Source organism: Phyllobates terribilis, unplaced genomic scaffold (assembly GCF_046119375.1).
Source record: "Phyllobates terribilis strain yellow unplaced genomic scaffold, ASM4611937v1 Scaffold_3__8_contigs__length_932513732, whole genome shotgun sequence".
NCBI lineage: Eukaryota > Metazoa > Chordata > Amphibia > Anura > Dendrobatidae > Phyllobates > Phyllobates terribilis.
Genome location: NW_027362763.1, coordinates 130155994 through 130178241, shown reverse-complemented (window position 1 = coordinate 130178241; position 22248 = coordinate 130155994). Strand labels below are relative to the sequence as shown.

General features: G+C 43.4%; 1 protein-coding gene across 2 annotated transcripts in view; it reads right to left on the bottom strand.

Annotated features, from left to right (window-relative positions):
• The window catches only part of NBAS (NBAS subunit of NRZ tethering complex), a 760680-nt gene that overhangs the window by 183805 nt on the left and 554627 nt on the right, over positions 1-22248 (bottom strand). For both annotated transcript variants that reach the window (XM_073674140.1, XM_073674141.1), the window contains exons 45-47: positions 18967-19182; positions 18337-18539; positions 4369-4458 (exon numbers count right to left, since the gene is read on the bottom strand). In XM_073674140.1, the coding sequence (XP_073530241.1) occupies positions 4369-4458; positions 18337-18539; positions 18967-19182 (509 nt within the window). The remainder of the gene's footprint in view (positions 1-4368; positions 4459-18336; positions 18540-18966; positions 19183-22248) is intronic.

Genomic DNA, 22248 nt, shown 5'->3' with positions numbered 1-22248 from the left:
AAGAAAGCCTGCGAGTGCTGCCTCATCCATAAAGAAAGCCTGCGAGTGCTGCCTCATCCATAAAGAAAGCCTGCGAGTCCTGCCTCATCCATAAAGAAAGCCTGCGAGTCCTGCCTCATCCATAAAGAAAGCCTGCGAGTCCTGCCTCATCCATAAAGAAAGCCTGCGAGTCCTGCCTCATCCATAAAGAAAGCCTGCGAGTCCTGCCTCATCCATAAAGAAAGCCTGCGAGTCCTGCCTCATCCATAAAGAAAGCCTGCGAGTCCTGCCTCATCCATAAAGAAAGCCTGCGAGTCCTGCCTCATCCATAAAGAAAGCCTGCGAGTCCTGCCTCATCCATAAAGAAAGCCTGCGAGTCCTGCCTCATCCATAAAGAAAGCCTGCGAGTCCTGCCTCATCCATAAAGAAAGCCTGCGAGTCCTGCCTCATCCATAAAGAAAGCCTGCGAGTCCTGCCTCATCCATAAAGAAAGCCTGCGAGTCCTGCCTCATCCATAAAGAAAGCCTGCGAGTCCTGCCTCATCCATAAAGAAAGCCTGCGAGTCCTGCCTCATCCATAAAGAAAGCCTGCGAGTCCTGCCTCATCCATAAAGAAAGCCTGCGAGTCCTTGCCTCATCCATAAAGAAAGCCTGCGAGTCCTTGCCTCATCCATAAAGAAAGCCTGCGAGTCCTGCCTCATCCATAAAGAAAGCCTGCGAGTCCTGCCTCATCCATAAAGAAAGCCTGCGAGTCCTGCCTCATCCATAAAGAAAGCCTGCGAGTCCTGCCTCATCCATAAAGAAAGCATGTGGGTCCTGCCTCACCAATAATAAAAGCCTATGAGTCCTGCCTCATCCATAAAGAAAGCATGTGGGTCCTGCCTCACCAATAATAAAAGCCTATGAGTCCTGCCTCACCAATAAACTCCATTGGGAACAGCAGAATAGGTTAGCGCTATATAAGCAACAGAAATAAGAGCTTCACACCTCCCTGCTCTTCAGCAATGGCTATAGGGTCAGACCAGAAGCCGAGTGCAGTTCTCACTCAAGAGCAGAGGGCTGAGGCTGTGTATTGCCCTTAACCCTTCATAGCTAATAAAAAATAATAATAATAACAAAAAAAAAGCTCATTTAAGTTTTGAATTGATATTTTTTTTTTCATTTAGTCTTTGGACGTTGCCCGTATTCTGTGTACAGGATTTACAGGGAAACCTCATTTTTTATCGGAACCGGAAGTATTTTTGTTTTGTGTATATGTATATATGGTATATATTTTTAAATATTTTTATCTATGTTCCACATTGTGATTAGCCGATTTAATAAAATTGAATTATTTTCTCAGATTTTTTTGTGCGTGAGGCTCTCTCTCTGTGTAGCACATACATGTCCAGTCTAAAAAAACATAGCATTACTTTACCAGTACAATAAATGCAATAAGAAAAAAATAATAATTGAAAAATGCCAAAACTGATGGTTTTACGTGGTCGCAACACAGCATAAAATACAATAAAAAGATGACCACAACATCTTATGTACCCAAAACCTGTATCCCTAAAAACACAAAAAACAAGCGCTCATGCGATGGAAAAATAAAAAAAAATTATGGGCCTCAGAAAATGGCAACAAACCAATTTTGGTTTTATAAATTTCAACATTTTTTCACCACTAAAATAAAAACAAAAAGCCCCAAAAGCAATGTTGAAATTGCAGTTTTGGAATAAAATGTTTCCACCATTTTACAGTACAATGTATGGTGAAATGAAAGGTGTCAATCAAAACTACAATTTGACCAGCAAAAAACAAGCCCTCATATGGCTATGTTTCCAAAAAAAAGTTCTATTTTTGGTACAAAGGGAGTGTGAAGAATATGAGGGCTAGAATTTCATGCCAATCAACTGTATCACATCCAGTCTGAGATTATGGACTCCCCCTAAAGGCTATGTGCCCACGATGCAGAAATGCTGCGTATTTTTTCGGCATCTCCCTGGCAGGAAAAACGCATGCGGATTTTACATGCGTTTTTCCTTCCAGGTAGAAGCGTTTGCCACGCGTTTTTGCAGCATTTGCGCATTTTAGCATCACTTGGAAAAGTGCTTGACAACTTGGACACACTATATAAATCCCTGCAACCGGCCTGGATTTATATAGTGTGACCAAGTCAATAGTTAAAAAAAGATTGAAAATGGTAAAAACTAAAAAAAAAGCATTATACTCACCTTCTGATGGCCCCCGTTCTCCTGTATGGTGCGCCCTGGCTCCCCGGTGGCTCACGATGGTGTAAAAGGACCTGCCATGACGTCATTTAGTCATGTGACAGGTCACGCGACCGCCGATGTCAGCGGTCGCGTGACCTGTCACATGACTCAATGACGTCACCGCAGGTCCTTTTACACCATCGCGAGCCATCAGGGAGCCAGTACGCACCATACAGGAGAACGGGGGCCATCAGAAGGTGAGTATAATGTATATTTTTTATTTTAAATTCTTTTTTTTTACAGGTACTATGGTACCCGGGTCTGGAGGAGAGTCTCCTCTTCTCCAGACCCGGGTACCATCCGCACATTGAATCGCTTAATATCTGCATGTGCACATGTAGTCATGTGGATATTAAGCGATTCAATGCAAGTCAAAGGCAGCAATTACGCCACGATTATGCAAAAGTAATGGTAGTGCTGCAGATTTTTCCAAAATGATAATCCGCAGCGGAAATTTCAGCAGAATGTGCACTGCACATGCAGATTATCATTGGGGACCATGGGGCACTTATTACCAAGCGTTTTTTAAGTATTTTCGCTGCGGAAATTTCGCGGCAAAAACGCTTGAAAAACGTATAGTGAGCACGCAGCCTAAAAGTGTGAAGCTGAGACGGACATCTGGCTTAGCAGGTGGTCCAGCTACAGCAGCTCCATGTGAAGAAACTCACACTTCCAGCAGCCTAGCTGGTACCAAGATCTTCCTGACAGGATCCACGCTGTGTAACTACTTTAATCAAATTCCCCAGTCAAATGGGAGCCGGAATTTCAAAAGGAGATTATGGTGTTATCGTCCTAACCATATACTGGTTACAATTTTGAGATCTTGGAAACGGGCCAAACACCTGCCGGGGTCTTGAACCGTTCTAGCACCCCAGGGTGGGGAGATACATAGAATGGTTAGTAGAAGCCAGGCATCGTAGCAGTGTTTGGTATCCAAGCGTAACAGGGGCTCGGCCAGATCCGATGGCGAGAAGTTATGATCCATCATAGGTTTTGGAGTTTCAGCTTCCAAGAGCCCAGGGGAGGGGGACTAGAACCATCTCAGGGGCGGCAAAGGGAGTGACTGATCAAGGAATTAATTGCTTGTTTGAGGCCTTGTGGCCCTTGGTTCACTTATAAGGGGGGACATGACGTGCATTGTGTTGGAAGAAAAAAGAAACAGCTGGCACCCCACACCTTCAAAGAGGTTTGGCTCGAAGGCCCAACATCAAGGCGGTAACTGATATGTTTCAGCTGCTTATACCTTTTGTACTACCATTGTGTATATAGTGTTTTGTCTAGTGTGACCTTAAGGCGATTAAATATCCAATGTAACCTTTTTTATCTCGATCCACAAATCCACATGTCCGTGTTCTCGGTTTAACGTCATATGTTAACGGGACTGGTTTCTGGCCCGATATAATCCTGTTAAGGGAGCAGGCTTATATTCAATGAGGAACTGGTAGCAGTCCTACCAGGATGGTGTGGCCCTGTTTCACTGGTGCTAGTGAAAGGGGTCTCAGTCTGTCAGGGTTGTGAGCAAGTGATGTGCCACGCTGACCACCCCATCTCACTCCTCGTGCCCGTGTGGACAGGAGGTGTTTGTGTAAAACTGTGCCAAGCTGACATTACGTATCCCCAGGGGGAGCAGAACGTCACGGTGGTGACAGTGGAGACACCATACCGTGTGATCCCTCCGACGTATTAGTGACGTCAGGCGAGGCTGTGAGGTGCGGTTCTTCACATATTGGTGGCAGCGGTGGGATGCGTGATCTCTCGGGTGTCTTTCTTCACAGGGAAGAAAAAACAAAGAAGAAAACTAAAAAATTGTTTGTTTGAGGAAAGATTTAGCTCAGAAAGAAAAGACAACTATAGTCTTAAAAGTCAACTTAGAAGCAATTTTTTTGAGGAGAATTAAAATAAAATAAAATTCTCATTCATGCTGCAGCTAAAACATACAAAATGGTTAATTCAATCACCTCTACATCGCTTCTAGCTACGGCAGAGTAGTCAGCAGGAGCAAATCTGGCAGATCCCCCTTCAACACTAGCCCAATATTTTACACTTCTGCATTCTAACTCTTGTGCAAAAAGTTTGTGATATCATTTGCGTCATTTTCTTTAGGGTTGTACAGTAACACCCGGTTGTTTACTCACCCCCTCTCTGTGCTCCGATGCACCTCTCGCACGATAGCCTCCAAAACTTTCAAAGGATCTTCAATAGTACTCGAATCCAAATCATTACCACTGGAAAAAAAAAGGGACGTAATTTTTTTTTTGTCAATTTTAAGGAATGTAACGGGATTTTACAACTGCTAAACAGAGTTTTGTATTACACAAAAAAGTTTTAAAAAAGTCCTTATGCAAATTAGCGCCTTATTGGAAGTAGCAATCCAGTAGTCAAATGACTTCGGATAAAAGCCAAACCAGAATCTCAATTTGTAGACACGATGTTTTGGGATGTTTGCCCCTAGTCAATGCAAAGCACGAGATCTGACTTGGCTGGGTTAGAACTTTCTGACTGCGGTCTAAGGGATAACGTTTCTCATTGTGGAGAGTGACATGCCTGGCATGCCAGTGTAAGGAGACTTATAGGCCCATGCAATTGTCCTCTGAGAAATTAAATAGATAAAAGTCCTTAGCAACACTTATGTATAGAACTCAGCACTGTTCACGCATTGCCGGTCAATCTTTATCTTCCTTTTCTCATCGCGGCATCATGAAGTGTCCTCCAGAACCAATGGACTAATTTTTGTGAGTTTTAAGACTCCAGTAACTCAACGTTCAAAATATTAAAGGAGTAAGTCAGTGGTTTTTTTTATGCCTCTATACAAAACTGGACGAATAGGGAGGTAGAGTATAACCTATTCCCCTTCCAGTCTCATAACGTATGGAAAGTCCCCATTTCACCCAGGGTAGGTGCTGGGGGTTTTATACAATCAGCATCTGCATCTAACAGCAGTGATCAGAACTAGATCCGATTGCTGCTGGTTAATCAACTAAATGCTGCTGCCAATCCCTGATAGTGGCATTTAAATGAAGCCATTCAGGTAGGGCATGTATTCGGGTGCTCACCACCCCCCATCCATTATGCAACTGCATGACGCCAGGGCACTTAGAGGCCTGCTGCCGTTTTGGTAATCGGGTGAATCCCAGGTACAAGTCCCCTAAAGGGACTAAAAAATAAAGTGAAAAAATAAAACAAATTTAAAACATAAAAAGAAATTCCAATCAACCCTTTTAACACATCCAAAAAATAGAGATATTCAACCTTGCCTTATTATCCATAAAAGTTCCATCTAGCAAAATATACAATTATTTAAGGTAGGTGCAAAAAAAAACAACCCCAAATGGATAACATTTATAGCTGAATGTCCGTGTACAAGGCCGATGCCCTGACTGTCATTCTCCACTCCAGCTCTATACAGATATATACCTAATAGATACATCTATCCAGAGAGAACGGATTGTAATGTGTCCCCTCTCGGCGAGGCCATTCGCTCCACCACCGCAGCTTCGGCGGCTGAGACTGACACACATTCAAGTGTTTGCGTTAATGGCTGTCATCAATATTCTGAAGTGAAGATTTCCTGGTACTATATATTTCTGCTGCGGAAATCAGCCCGGGGAATGTTACAAAACACAGAATGTTTCAAGGGCTAATTTCCATGGGAAAGAGTGATGAATAATTTAGCTCCAATGTAACAGTTTCCAATGCATAATGAAGGAGAAATCTGGATCGGGCGTTTCATGTGTGTACAGTGTCGTGTTAGTTCCCATTGTTTATCCATGTTAGGGGCCATAGTATGTGCGGAGCTTCATTACCATCTATTAATCCAGACATCACGAGCAACTGATAAATCGGCAACGAGGTTCATCCAACAAGAAACCATTCATCTAGGACACAGATATGTTCTGACCTTCACCTGTACAAGTAGCACTACATTAATACTATGCTCTGGAGAGATTTACAATTGGAGTCGTCATTAATGGCTTTCAGACTTTACAATTTAGGATTACTACTTCCCATAGGGGGCACTAGAGTTCTAGTTCTCTTCCTCTCTGAAGAGACAATTTGCATATTTCACAGAGGAACATTGTGGCTTAAAAGTCTCCTCACCTTGACATGCTTAATATGTCACTCTCCTCAAGGAGAAATATTATTTCTTGATACTGGTCTGACGCCTCTCACCCAGCCAAGCCAGAACTCACACTTTGCACTGACGAGGGGCAGTACCCCGAAACACAATGTCTGCAGATCGAGATTTTGGTTTTGGTTATTATCCTAAGTCATGTGACAAGGGTTGTTAGAGAGTCGATATTGACTTTTAGGATTGCTACTTCCTATAAGCTGCGCTAGAGTTCTAGTCGTCTTCCTCTCTGACGAGACAATTTTCAGATTTTGCACATATGAATAAATTGCTCAGACCTGATAAGGCTGGTGTACTCACTATGAAAATCCACGGCAGAAAGGCTATATAATCCTAGTGAATGTTTAACCTAGTCTCCACCCATCTAACTTGACTAAAAGGTCCTCAGTGTCCTTCTTCCCTGCTGCTGAATCTCTGCTCAACTAGCCTGACCTATAGATCCTCAGTATACATTCTCCCTGTTGCTGAATCTTTGCCCACCTAGCCTTACTGATAGCTCCTCAGTGTTCCTCCTCCCTGTTGCTGAATGTCTGCCGCACCAAGTCTGACAGCTCCTCAATGTCCCTATTCCCAGCTGCTGCTGAATCTCTGCCCACCTAGTCAGGCTGACAGCTCCTCAGTGTTCCTCCTCCCTGTTGCTGAACCTCTGCCGCACCAAGTCTAACAGCTCCTCAAGGTCCCTATTCCCAGCTGCTGCTGAATCTCAGCCCACCTAGTCAGACTGACAGCTCCTCAGTGTTCCTCCTCCCTGTTGCTGAACTTCTGCAGCACCAAGTCTGACAGCTCCTCAATGTCCCTATTCCCAGCTGCTGCTGAATCTCTGCCCAGCTAGCCTGACTGACAGCTCCTCAGTGTTCCCCCTCCCTGCTGAATCCAGCCCAACTAGCTTGACAGCTCCTTAGTGTTTCTCTGCCCTGCTGCTGAATCTCTGCTCACCAAGCCAGACTGATCTTCAGCGTACATTCTCCCTGCTGCTGAATCTCTGCCCACCAAACCAGACTGGCAGCTCCTCAGTGTCTCTTCTCCCCGATTCTGCTGAATCGCTTCCCACCAAACCTGACAGATCCTCAATGCCCATCCTCCCTGCTAGATTAATCTCTGCCCACCTAGACTGACTGGCAGCTCCACAGTGCCCCTCCTCCCTGCTGCTGAATTTGTGCCCAACAAACCTGACAGCTCCTAGGTGCTCCCAGCAGTTGCTGAATCTCTGTCAACAGAGCCTGACAGCTATTCAGTGTCCATTCTCCCTGCTGCTGAATCTCTGCTCACCTAGCTTGACTGGTAGCTCCTTAGTGTCTCTCCTCTCTACTGAATCCTGCACACCCAGCCTGACAGCTCCTCAGTGTCCCTCCTCCCTGCTGCTGAATCTCTGCACATCCAGCCTGACAGCTCCTCTGTGTCCCTGCTCCCAGCTGCTGCTGAATCTCTGCTAACCAAGCCTGACAGCTCCTCTGTGTCCATTCTCCCTGTTGCTGAATCTCTGCACACCCAGCCTGACTCGCAGCTCCTCAGTGTCCCTCCTCCCTGCTGCTGAATCTCTACCGACATAGCATGACTAACAGCTCCTCAGTGTTTCACTTCCCTGCTTCTGCTGAATCTCTGCCCACCAAACTGGTCTGCCAGCTCCTCAGCTGATGAATCTCTGCCCATCTATACTGACTGACAGCTCCTCAGTGCCCCTCATCCCTTTGGTTGAAATCTCACATTGCACAGTACAAGTTGCAGCTGTCTGTCAGGCTGGATGGATGGCGGCTAAATATACCTTGACTCCTGAGATCATTCACTGTAAACATGGCCTTAGAAAAAGCTCATTTTTACCATCAAGAGTATAGAGTCAACCTGACATGGATTTACATAGTAAGCACACCAGTTTCATCAGGCCCAGATCTATTTAATAAGTTATGCAGTTTGTAAATGGTTGCTATGGACAAATTCTATTAAAGGTTGTAAAATTGTATAATTTTTTCAATTCATATTGTTTTTAAAAGGGAAGCAAAAGTTCAGCATGCAGATTTTTCTTCTAAATAAAAAAAAAACAAAGACCTGGCACAAAAAAAACTAGATTGACCCGTGTAATAAATGGGGCACCCCTGCCTCAACACGTGAACAGAGCCTATGATTCATACTTTTGCTCTAACACCTGGGTCTCCCGAAAATGAGTTGATCACGCAGGGTCTTCCATGGTGGGACCTCCTGTGATCGGCTCTAATCTTTGGGAAGATCAGTGTTCCCTTTTCTCTGCAGCGCCACCACAGCAGATATTAAGCATTACACCACACCAATTTAATTCTATGAGTTATCAGTGGACAGGACAGGTCCTCCAGAGCAAGAGATGCTGCAATCACGAGATGAGGATCCCTAACAAACGACCCCGGTCTATTAACTAAGAATTACCATGTGCAGTGTATAAAAACGAGCTTTGGAAATTGGACAATCCCCATTAAAACCAGCAATGACAGATACTTGCAGAGCAGAGACACAGCTCAGGCTGGAGCCGACCCAGTAATGAAACTGATGAGTTTACTGAAAAGTGACATGTGGGATCAGAACGAGCTAAACAAGGCACATGGCTGCTTTATAGGAAGGACGGATTTTATCCTTCATCCTTAGTAAAAAAAAAAAACGGTTATTTATTTCCCAATGGCAGGACATGCTGAATCTGCTATTAAGTCTTAGAGGAATATAAAAAAGAATACATTAAGGAGCCTGTGCGGCTGAGGATAGAAGTCAGTGTATGCGGGGAGTGATACTTTCTTCAGCCCTTCCCTGTATTAATGGGGTAATCTATGATTTATATATTTTTTTTATTCTTGTGCAAAAATCAACATATATTCATAAGGGTCAGTTATTAACTTTCTTTTCCACATTTTGGTCTCTCTTTGGTTATTATATCACTAGCATCCAGTTTTTTGCTGCATATCTAATTTTTCAGTTGTCTCTGAGCTAGTGGGTGGAGACTGCCAGCTATGTCGTCTCCCATACACAGACATGAGGGATTTCTTCTCCCCTATTTCTCTGTGGCATACTCTCAGAAGAAGCAGGAGCATGGAGGACATTAAACAGCATTATTAAGCAGTGTCACTGTGCAACTTACTGCTGATGTTTACAAGGGTATGCAACAGAGAAATAGGGGAGCAGGAATCCCTCATGTCTGTGTGTGCTGTGTATGGGAGACATCATAGCAGTTAGTCTCCACTTATTAGCTTAAAAGCGGCTGTCCAGGCTTGAGGGTTCAAGTCTGCAGTCATTATGTGGCTGAAGACTTGAGAATCCTCACAGCGTACACATGGCGTGCTGTCAAGATTCTCCGGTGCCGATGGCAGGAACAGGCAGGCGTGTTACATACATGTAGACACGTGCCAACTAGACGTGTGAAGCCTCACTCAATACAAGTGGCCACGTCTAGTCAGAATGTGGCCGTAAGTTTGCAAATCCTGGATTGCCCAACTAATATAGCAGAAAAAGTAGCAGATTCCCTGTGCATCTCTCTGCCTCAGTCTCCGAACTACTCCCTGAAGAAGTCCGCCTCGCGAATTGCTTAAAATTCATAAACTACATTTCCCGCGGTCCCTTGTGCTGGTCTTGTTGACCTCACAATGCAAAAAAATGAAATACACAAAGAGAATGGCAGTAAATTTTAGCACTGGGGAGATCTGAACGAGTCCAAGTCACTTGGACTCTGACCTGATGGCACGTCCTGCGCATGCGCAGTAGATATGGAAGTCATTGCATATCATGCTGGAATTCAGACACAGTCTCAATTTTATTAACCCATTGGGTCTATGTCAGATAAGCCAATTGGTGTGGGCACAGTGGAGTAAGTTCTAAAACTTCCCCAACTTCTGACTTCCAAGATGAGGTTTGTTACATTCATATATTTGAAAGTATATAGAAGGCTATGAGGGGGCTCATACTGTACATTGGAGGCTCATACTGAATGTAGGAGGCTATGTGGGGGCTCATACTATATATAGGAGGCTATGCAGGGAGCGCATGCTGTATATACAGGAGGCTATGTGGGGGCTTACACTGTATATAGGAGGTTATGTGGGGGCTCATACTGTACATTGGAGGCTCATACTGAATGTAGGAGGCTATGTGGTGGCTCATACTATATATAGGAGGCTATGCAGGGAGCGCATGCTGTATATACAGGAGGCTATGTGGGGGCTTACACTGTATATAGGAGGTTATGTGGGGGCTCATACTGTACATTGGAGGCTCATACTGAATGTAGGAGGCTATGTGGTGGCTCATACTATATATAGGAGGCTATGCAGGGAGCGCATGCTGTATATACAGGAGGCTATGTGGGGAGCGCATGCTGTATATACAGGAGGCTATGTGGGGAGCTCACGTTGTATATAGGAGGCTATGTGGGGAGCTCACGTTGTATATAGGAGGCTATGTGGGGGCTCACACTGTATATAGGAGGCTATGTGGAGAGCTCACACAGTATATAGGAGGCTATGTGGGGGCTCACACTGTATATAGGAGGCTATGTGGGGGCTCACACTGTATATAGGAGGCTATGTGGGGGCTCACACTGTATATAGGAGGCTATGTGGGGGCTCACACTGTATATAGGAGGCTATGTGGGGGCTCACACTGTATATAGGAGGCTATGTGGGGGCTCACACTGTATATAGGAGGCTATGTGGGGGCTCACACTGTATAAAGGAGGCTATGTGGGGGCTCACACTGTATAAAGGAGGCTATGTGGGGGCTCACACTGTATATAGGAGGCTATGTGGGGGCTCACACTGTATATAGGAGGCAATGTGGGGGCTCACACTGTATATAGGAGGCAATGTGGGGGCTCACACTGTATATAGGAGGCAATGTGGGGGCTCACACTGTATATAGGAGGCAATGTGGGGGCTCACACTGTATCCTCAGGATGAAGAAAGCGGTGAAAACAATGGTGGAGGACAGCGCCGCCAGCTCCACCTTCCACCAATCAGCCTGTGACACAACAGGCGCAATGATGTAATTTCATCATGCTGCTGTTGAGACTCATTGCACAGAACACAGGAGCAGAGAGACGGGGAAACGGGAGCAAGGGGAGTATGTGTTGTTGTTTTTTTATGTGTATGGGATATTTGTATGCATATAGGACGCTATGTGGGGGGCTCATACTGTATATAGGAGGCTATGTAGGGGCTCATATTGTATATATGGAGGCTATGTGGGGGCGCATACTGTATATAGGCGGCTATGTGGGGGCTCATATTGTATACAGAGGCTGTGTGGGGGCTCATACTGTCTTTTGAGAAGCTATGTGGGAGCTCATATTGTAGAGGCTATGTGGAGGTTTATACTGAATGTAAGAGGTTGTATGGGAGGCTCATACTTTATATAGGGGGCTATGCGGGGGCTTATACTGTATATGGGGGGCTGTGTATTAGCTTATATGTTAAAAGGAGGGCTGTGTGTGAGCTCATATGCCATAAAGGGGGATGTCAGCATACTTAATACTGCTTAATATTAAGAGATACAATATTACTATAAATAATTATAATTAATATGTTAATATTAATATTGAGCAGAATTAATTTCAGCCTATTGTCTCAGCTCTCCACAACAGTCACGGTCTCGTGTGGCCCCTCGGGAAAATTAATTGCCCACCCCTGCTCCTGAGAATAGACTCCCAGTAGACCAAGATAAATGTTTTTGGAATTGATGGCTTTAAACTGTATGGCGTCACAAATATGAGAAGTACAAGAAAAAATGCTTGTCGCCTACAGTGAAAATGGTGGTGGCAGTGTCCTTATATGAGACTGCATGATTGCTGCTGGTATCGGGGAGCTACATTTCATTGTTGGCATCAAATTCAGAGATGTACTGCTCTATATTGAAAAGGAAGAAGCTTCCATCATTCCGTGCCCTTGGAAGACTTACATTTTTTCTAAATGCATGGTGCCTACAGTGAAACATGGCGGAGGCAGTGAGCCTATGTGGGCCTGCATGAGTGCTGCTGGCATCATAAATTCTCAGATGTACTGCTTCTCTATACTGAAAGAGAAGACGCTACCATCACTATATACCCTTGGTAGAACTGAACTTTTTCAAAAAGACAATGATCAAAAACACACATCTGTTGCATTTCAGAAGAACAGGGTGAAAGTGATTCAGTGGTCAACTGTCTCCTGATCTGAGCCCAACCGAACACCAATGGGGAATTCTGAAGAGACAAGTTGTCATCACTCTCCATCCAGCATCTAGGCTCTAAAAGAGGTCGTTCTTGAAGAATGGAAAAAGACAGATGTTGCAATATGTTGCCAACATGTTCATTCCATGCTCAGAAGTCTTGGTGCTGTCCTTTTTGTTTTTACCATTGTGAGTATAGCCAAGTAAGTAGAGTCTGGACATTTGGATTTTAATTAATCAGCATTGTTGATAGGTTTTTAAATAAGCTATTATCGAGCAGCACCTTGGATACAACACAGAGCTCAAATCAAGTCTATATTACTGGATGAGACACACAGAAAATACATCCAGCCTATATTACTGTGAGAGAGACACAGAGCTCACATCCAGCCTATATTACTGACAGAGAGAGAGACACAGAGCTCACATCCAGCCTATATTACTGACAGAGAGAGAGACACAGAGCTCACATCCAGCCTATATTACTGACAGAGAGAGAGACACTGAGCTCACATGCATTCTATCATACTGGAGAGACACACAAAGCTCACATCCAGCCAGTATTACCAGGAGAGACACAGCTCACATCCAGCCAGCATTACTGTGAGAGACCCACAGAGCTCACATCCAGCCTATATTACTGACAGAGAGAAAGACACTGAGCTCACATGCATTCTATCATACTGGAGAGACACACAAAGCTCACATCCAGCCTGTATTACCAGGAGAGACACAGCTCACATCCAGCCTGCATTACTGTGAGAGACACAGAGCTCACATCCAGCCTATATTGCTGACAGAGAGAGAGACACTGAGCTCACATGCATTCTATCATACTGGGAGAGACACACAAAGCTCACATCCAGCCTGTATTACCAGGAGAGACACAGCTCACATCCAGCCTGCATTATCAGGAGAGACACAGCTCACATCCAGCCTGCATTACCAGGAGAGACACAGAGCTCACATCCAGCCTATATTGCTGACAGAGAGAGAGACACTGAGCTCACATGCATTCTATCATACTGGGAGAGACACACAAAGCTCACATCCAGCCTATATTACCAGGAGAGACACAGCTCACATCCAGCCTGCATTACCAGGAGAGACACAGCCCACATCCAGCCTGCATTACTGTGAGAGACACAGAGCTCACATCCAGCCTATATTGCTGACAGAGAGACAGAGCTCAAATCCAGTCTGTAGAACTGTGAGAGACACTCACTCTTGAGAGAAAAATCTAAAAGCTTGGATCAAACTGCAAACTGCCCAACGGGTATGAAAACGAATGACCACATGAGGTTTGCAAAATGAAATTTGCATTTTTATTAATTAAGGGCACTCGCATATAAGTATAAAAAAATCATTTGTTTTCATGTCAAAGGTGGTCAAAGCATTTAAATTAATTTTCGAAACAGTGTCACTGCACGAGACAGATTTTTGAGGACTGCTAAATCACTACATTACAAATAATGAATTAATTAATTAATTAGATGAACTAGCGCCTTTATATTAAATACACATCTGACTGGTTGGGAAGCAGTTAATAAAAATCAATACAGTTACAATACTGAGCAAACTCCAGACGTTTTTGGATTCGGGGCCCTATTGGGACACTACTTAATTACGGTAATTCGAGCTCATATTAATTTATTTCGAGTGGCAGGTCTGTGATGTTATTCTCCGCACTTGAGCTCCTAAAGCAATTTTTTAGGCCATGTTTTAGATCGGCATTTTCTGCATGGACGGCCGGGTATTTATGTGCCGTGTGCCCAGATGATTCTTTATTTTCCATCCACAACAATTATCTATCTCTTAAATCCTTCTATGCTGGAGAGGCCTAAAGGTGATTAATCATTTCCCCTCTGAAGGGCCTAATTAGTTCAGTCTCTTCATATTGTGGATATCCATTTGGAGGCCGGTATTGTAACAGACTCTTGTGTCCTGGAAAAGCCTCAAAGCAAACATGCTGTGCTGGAAGGCTGCAGAAAGTGCGAACAGCGGCCAAACACACAAAACTTTGCTGACAGGGCTGACAAGTCTGGGGTTTGTTTCAGTATATTAAATTTAAAGGGAACTGAAAGGAAAGTTCACCTGATAACCCTTTAAAGACGCAGCCAATTTTTGTGCTCTTCTTTTCCTCCTATTATTCCAAGAGCCATTACTTTTGTATACTTCTGTCAACTTGGCTGTACGTTTTCTTTTGTTTTTGCGTGGTTAGTTGTAATTTTAAACATACAATGTACTGGAAAACGAAAAAAAATGACAATAAAAAAAAAAAAATCAAAAATTGGAAAGTAAAAAAAAAATTGTTTTGGTGTCGCCATTTCCTGAGACCTGTAACATTTTTATATCTCCATCAATTCATCTCTGTGCTTGTATTTTTTTGCATGATGAGCGGATGGGTTTGTTGATACCAATTTGGGGTACATATGATGCATTTGATCAGTTACTCATTTCAGTTTTTTAGAGAGGAGTAGTGACCCCAAAACTTTTTTTTTATTAATTTATTTTTAAATGAGTAACAGGAGGATGATTCAAAACTCTTGTATTTTTCATATGTATTTTCACATTTTTGTTTTTTTTTATAGATTTTTTTACATTATTTTTTAGTCCTCAAAGGGGACTTGAACCTGCAATCGGCCGATTGCTTATGCTATGTACTCTAATACCATTGTATTACTGTATTAAGTGAAAATCCCTGTCTCCTTTAAGGCTGGGCTTCAGTAGGACCCGACTGTTATGATAACTAAGCGATGCGCGCTGGCACCGACGCGTGTTCCAATTAAACTCCGGCCGCGGCTCTTAGGTACTAATGACAGCTATTTAAAGTGAACCTGACAGTTGATACATGCATGACAGGAGACTAGTCAGGCAGGCGGGTTCACCGGCGGTTTCTCCCTGACCACTTTAAAGGATACAATTGGCCAATCAGTTTGTGTATGTGCCAACCAGCCATGACAAGGCGAACTTTCTCTAGTGGAAACCTGACCTGATCAGACATGTAGGATCCAATGAATTAATTATCAGGTTTAGGAAATGTTCACACAACATTTTTCTTTACAGGCGCTCAAAAATCGATGCGTTAATACTTGCCGTTTTTGGAAATCTTAAGCTAATAAAAATGATCAAACGCCTGAATGTATGAACAGCAGTGTCGTTTTTCAAAAGAAATTCATACGAAGAGCCCTTCAGGCATTTTTGGAGCGATTTTTCAGAGTGGCCCCGATCAAAAAAACACCTAAAAATAATCTGAGCTAACACCACCCTTAGACTAATGAGAGGTGTGCACAGCCAACTAAGGAAGCAGTAACTACAGGTGCATCTCACAAAATTAGAATATCATCAAAAAGTTAATTTATTTCAGTTCTTCAATACAAAAAGTAAAACTCATACATTATATAGAGTCATTACAAACAGAGTGATCTATTTCAAGTGTTTATTTCTGTTAATGTTGAGGATTATGGCTTACAGCCAATGAAAACACAATGCTCATTATCTCAGTAAATTAGAATACTTTATAACAACAGCTTGAAAAACGTTTTTAAAATCTGAAATGTTGGCCTACTGCAATGTATGTTCAGTAAATGCACTCAATACTTGGTCGGGGCTCCTTTTGCATCAATTACTGCATCAATGCGGCAATGTGGCATGGAGGCGATCAGCCTGTGGCACTGCTGAGGTGTTATGGAAGCTCAGGTTGCTTTGATAGAAGCCTTCAGCTCGTCTGCATTGTTGGGTCTGGTGTCTCTCATCTTCCTCTTGACAATACCCCATAGATTCTCTATAATAGATTCTCTATGGGGTTAAGGTCAGGCGAGTTTGCTGCCAATCAAGCACAGTGATACTGTTGTGTGTAAACCAGGTATTGGTACTTTTGGCAGTGTGGACAGGTGCCAAGTCCTGCTGGAGAATGACATTTCCATCTCCATAAAGCTTGTCCGCAGAGGGAAGCATGAAGGGCTGTAAAATTTCCTGGTAGACGGCTGCGCTGACTTTGGTCTTGATAAAACACAGTGGACCTACACCAGCAGATGACATGGCTCCCCAAACCATCACTGATTGTGGAAACTTCACACTAGACCTCAAGCAGCTTGGATTGTGGCCTCTCCACTCTTCCTCCAGACTCTGGGACCTTGATTTCAAAATGAAAATTGGAACTCTGGGACCTTGTGGAGTGTGTCAATGACTGCCTTCTGGACACCTGTCAAGTCAGCAGTCTTCCCCATGATTGTGGAGCCTACTGAAACAGACTAAGGGACCTTTTTAAACGCATTGGAAGCCTTTGCAGGTTTTTGTTAATTATTCAAATTTACTGAGATAATGAGCATTGTGTTTTCATTGGCTGTAAGCCATAATCATCAACATTAACAGAAATAAACACTTGAAATAGATCACTCTGTTTGTAATGACTCTATATAATATACGAGTTTCACTTTTTGTGTTGAAGAACTGAAATAAACTTTTTGATGATATTCTAATTTAGTGAGATGCACCTGTACCTCCTAAATGTAAGCTACAAAACAAAAATCTGAACAGAACAAAAAGCAAGTGTGAACGGGTGCAAGCTGATATGACAGCGGAGACAATGTATGCACCAAGACATGGGCAAACAGTGAATATATCAAATTTAAATTGCCATATAGACTATACTTACAAAATTAAGATAGTTAGAGCACAAATTGGTCAGTTTGTTTGTGCCCACCAGCCAAGAACTAAGTAACTCAATGCTGTAAGTACAGTCAATATGGTAATAACGCAGTTTTTATGTCCAGATTTCTTGGAGCACACAGAGGCTGCTGCACTTTTTGATTTGTTTTCACCTTTAAAAATAAGAACCAAAAATGAGATAAGATCTGAGAATAAGTGTTAGTCATTTTTCTGAAGCTACAGAACACCAAACAGTTTTTCACATTTATAACTTTGGAGTCCATTTTTCTTTTCTTAAGATACTGTGAAATCAGTTCCTCTGAGTATTACAGAATGATATGGTTTTTATATGCGGATAAACATTCTTTTGTTTATGGATGTGAGGGTGACACATAGATTAGATATCAATGCCAGGCTTAAAGGGGTTGTCCAGGCTCAGGCTACAAGTCCGAAGTCACTATGTGACTGCAGAGTTATGAATTCTCACATCATGCGCACTGCACACTGTGAGGATTCTCCGGTGCCAGGAGTGGGTGGTCATGTGACCGCAAGTATGTCATTTGCATACTTCCAGTCACATTCCGACTAGACGTATCTGGTCTTGCTCAATTAACTTGTATAGAGCGAGGCTGTGCACGTCTACTCGGCATGTGTTCGCATGTATGTAAATCAAATACTTGAGGTCACACAACTGTTGCTCCCAGTGCAGGTGAATCCTCACAGCACGCAGTGCACACACTGTGAGGATTCACAAGTCTGCATTCACATAGAGTGACTGCAGACTTGTATCCCAAGGCTGGACAACCTCTTCTTCACCTGAAGATCACCCCCATTTCAGGCCATTATGACTTTTACGCTGCAGTTTTTTATCACTTTCCCCGTCTGCACGCTTCCTTGTTAATTCCCAGTTGTCTCCAAGCTAGTGGGTGGAGACTAGCTGTTATGAGGTCTCCAAAACAAAGCACACACAGACATGATGGATTCCTGCTTTCCTGCATCTCTGAAACCATTTAAAACTAGTTTTTTATAAAAACATAGCAGTTAAGAATATATCTCGCTATGGTGGACCAGATGGGACAATGGCTTTTAGATACTTGGACAAGTAAAATATCAAAATTAACTTTTTTTTAAAAAAAAAAAAGTACAGTGTGAACAGAACGGCTGACGTCATTACCTGAGTTTAGCGATGATTTTCTCAGCGGAGCTCTGCACAATGTCCTTAGGACTGATGTCTGTGTCGCCAACTGCTACTTCCAACAGCTTCTGTATAGCGTTCAGAGATTGACCATCTAGGCACATTGTCACTGCCAGATTCCTCAGCTTCTCCGTCTCCGATCTTGAGAGATCATACATGTGGGAATACTTCTGCACCCGATCCTGATAATCAATGGGTGAAAATTAAGTTCTAGGACTATGAACTGTGGAACAAGACGACTGAGAATTCAGACAGTTATAATTAGCAAGAAATACACTGAAGAAGACCCAGTTGAGTCGAAGCGTTACCACCTGTTCATATGGGGCAAAATTGTATTCACTCAGCCGTTTGGAATCTACCTTTGACTGTAGTCCACCTTTTGGGATTTTAGGCCAACATAGCGAGAAACCTTAATAATAGGGGATCTTACAAAAACACTCATAACAAAGTTATTGGATGTCCTGCCCAGGATAAAACTACCACCAAAAACTCAACTAGGCCAAACCTAAGCAGTAAAACAACAACAGGAACCAGTTTTTGGTTCCCAAGATGGGCAAAGTATTGAGGACCATATCTACATGGCCAATGCTGTTTTTGGAAGAGTCTTACCTCGTCCAAACTTCTCAAGTTGTTCACGAAATCATGACCAAGAGTTTCCAGGTGAGCAAGGGACTGCTGTAGGTGGCTCAACACCACGTCATACGTGACTAAGGAACATTGGGCCTCGGTGACTTCTCCTGATGCTTTCTTCCTCTGCTTTTCAAGAAACTGTTTCACTGTTGCAATTGTCTTCTTGGTCATCTCCTTTCTGGTGTCCACTGTCAACTAAAGTGTAAAAAACTCATTTAGGGCTCGTTATTAGGATCTTCCATGCTACAACAACCAACATATATTGTGCTTTTAGGCTACATGCACATGCGGTGCAGATGCAGATTTTTAATGTGGAAACTGCAGCTTAAAATGAATCTTAAAAATGGGGGAATCTGCAGCTTAAAAATTATCTATCACCAGGTTTTTGCTACCCTGTCTAAGAACAGCATAACGTAGAGGAAGAGACGCTGATTCCAGTGATGTATCACTAACTGGGCTACTTGCCGCAGTTTTGATAAAATCCCTGTTTTCTCTGCTGCAGACTTAGCAGTTCTCTAAATGCTGAGCTCTGTGGAACCCCGCCCACACCACTGATTGGCAGCTTTCTGCCTATGCACAGTGTGCACATAAAGCGGTTGGGGTGTGGTTGCACTACATGGCAGCAGGTTTACTAGTCCACAGGTGATAATCTCCTACTAATAAAACAGTAATTTTATAAAAACTTAAGTAGGCAGCCCAGTAATTGACACATCACTGGAATCAGGGTCTCTGCCCCTACATAATGCTGCTCTAAGATTACATAGCAAAAGCCTGCTGATTCTCTTTAATACAGTAATGGCAAAATAGATGAGATTCTATCAGATCACATTCATCTTTCTGAGAGGAAATTAACATTTGGACTTTTGGATTTACATGTCCGATTTCGCCCCATTCAATTAAGAGAATGAGATGCCTGGAAAATCTAAATCGATGTCCATTTGAAGCAGAAATCGGCAAGACACATGCCCCCGGACCATACAGGCCTAAAGAGGACCATTCACCACTTTTTGCATGTTAAACTGGCTGCCTTATGAGGCTGAAATAAAAATAAAATCCTCTTTATAAGAACTAACGTGTGTGTGAGCGTTGTGTGTCTGTGTGCTCAGTATGTGTGGTGTGTGTTCTGTATGTGTTTTCTGTATGTGTGCGGTGTGTGTTCTACATGTGTGGAGTGTGAATGTTCTGTCTGTGCTCAGCATGTGTTGTGTGCAGTGTATGTGTTCACTATGTGTGGTGTGTGTTCTGTATGTGTTTTCTGTATGTGTGCGGTGTGTGTTCTACATGTGTGGAGTGTGAATGTTCTGTGTGTGCTCAGCATGTGTTGCGTGCAGTGTATGTGTTCACTATGTGTGGTGTGTGCTCTGTATGTGTTTTCTGTATGTGTGCGGTGTGTGTTCTACATGTGTGTGGAGTGTGAATGTTCTGTGTGTGCTCAGCATGTGTTGTGTGCAGTGTATGTGTTCACTATGTGTGGTATGTTTTCTGTATGTGTTTTCTGTATGTGTGCGGTGTGTGTTCTACATGTGTGGAGTGTGAATGTTCTGTGTGTGCTCAGCATGTGTTGTGTGCAGTGTATGTGTTCACTATGTGTGGTGTGTGTTCTGTATGTGTGCGGTGTGTGTTCTACATGTGTGTGGAGTGTGAATGTTCTGTGTGCTCAGCATGTGTTGTGTGCAGTGTATGTGTTCACTATGTGTGGTGTGTGTTCTGTATGTGTTTTCTGTATGTGTGCGGTGTGTGTTCTACATGTGTGGAGTGTGAATGTTCTGTGTGTGCTCAGCATGTGTTGCGTGCAGTGTACGTGTTCACTATGTGTGGTGTGTGTTCTGTATGTGTTTTCTGTATGTGTGCGGTGTGTGTTCTACATGTGTGGAGTGTGAATGTTCTGTCTGTGCTCAGCATGTGTTGTGTGCAGTGTATGTGTTCACTATGTGTGGTGTGTGCTCTGTATGTGTTTTCTGTATGTGTGCGGTGTGTGTTCTACATGTGTGGAGTGTGAATGTTCTGTGTGTGCTCAGCATGTGTTGCGTGCAGTGTATGTGTTCACTATGTGTGGTGTGTGCTCTGTATGTGTTTTCTGTATGTGTTCTACATGTGTGGAGTGTGAATGTTCTGTGTGTGCTCAGCATGTGTTGCGTGCAGTGTATGTGTTCACTATGTGTGGTGTGTGTTCTGTATGTGTTTTCTGTATGTGTGCGGTGTGTGTTCTACATGTGTGTGGAGTGTGAATGTTCTGTGTGTGCTCAGCATGTGTTGTGTGCAGTGTATGTGTTCACTATGTGTGGTGTGTGTTCTGTATGTGTGCGGTGTGTGTTCTACATGTGTGGAGTGTGAATGTTCTGTGTGTGCTCAGCATGTGTTGCGTGCAGTGTATGTGTTCACTGTGTGTGGTGTGTGTTCTGTATGTGTTTTCTGTATGTGTGCGGTGTGTGTTCTGTGTGCTCAGCATGTGTTGTGTGCAGTGTATGTGTTCACTATGTGTGGTGTGTGTTCTGTATGTGTGCGGTGTGTGTTCTACATGTGTGTGGAGTGTGAATGTTCTGTGTGCTCAGCATGTGTTGTGTGCAGTGTATGTGTTCACTATGTGTGGTGTGTGTTCTGTATGTGTTTTCTGTATGTGTGCGGTGTGTGTTCTACATGTGTGGAGTGTGAATGTTCTGTGTGTGCTCAGCATGTGTTGCGTGCAGTGTACGTGTTCACTATGTGTGGTGTGTGTTCTGTATGTGTTTTCTGTATGTGTGCGGTGTGTGTTCTACATGTGTGGAGTGTGAATGTTCTGTCTGTGCTCAGCATGTGTTGTGTGCAGTGTATGTGTTCACTATGTGTGGTGTGTGCTCTGTATGTGTTTTCTGTATGTGTGCGGTGTGTGTTCTACATGTGTGGAGTGTGAATGTTGTGTGTGTGCTCAGCATGTGTTGCGTGCAGTGTATGTGTTCACTATGTGTGGTGTGTGCTCTGTATGTGTTTTCTGTATGTGTTCTACATGTGTGGAGTGTGAATGTTCTGTGTGTGCTCAGCATGTGTTGCGTGCAGTGTATGTGTTCACTATGTGTGGTGTGTGTTCTGTATGTGTTTTCTGTATGTGTGCGGTGTGTGTTCTACATGTGTGTGGAGTGTGAATGTTCTGTGTGTGCTCAGCATGTGTTGTGTGCAGTGTATGTGTTCACTATGTGTGGTGTGTGTTCTGTATGTGTGCGGTGTGTGTTCTACATGTGTGGAGTGTGAATGTTCTGTGTGTGCTCAGCATGTGTTGCGTGCAGT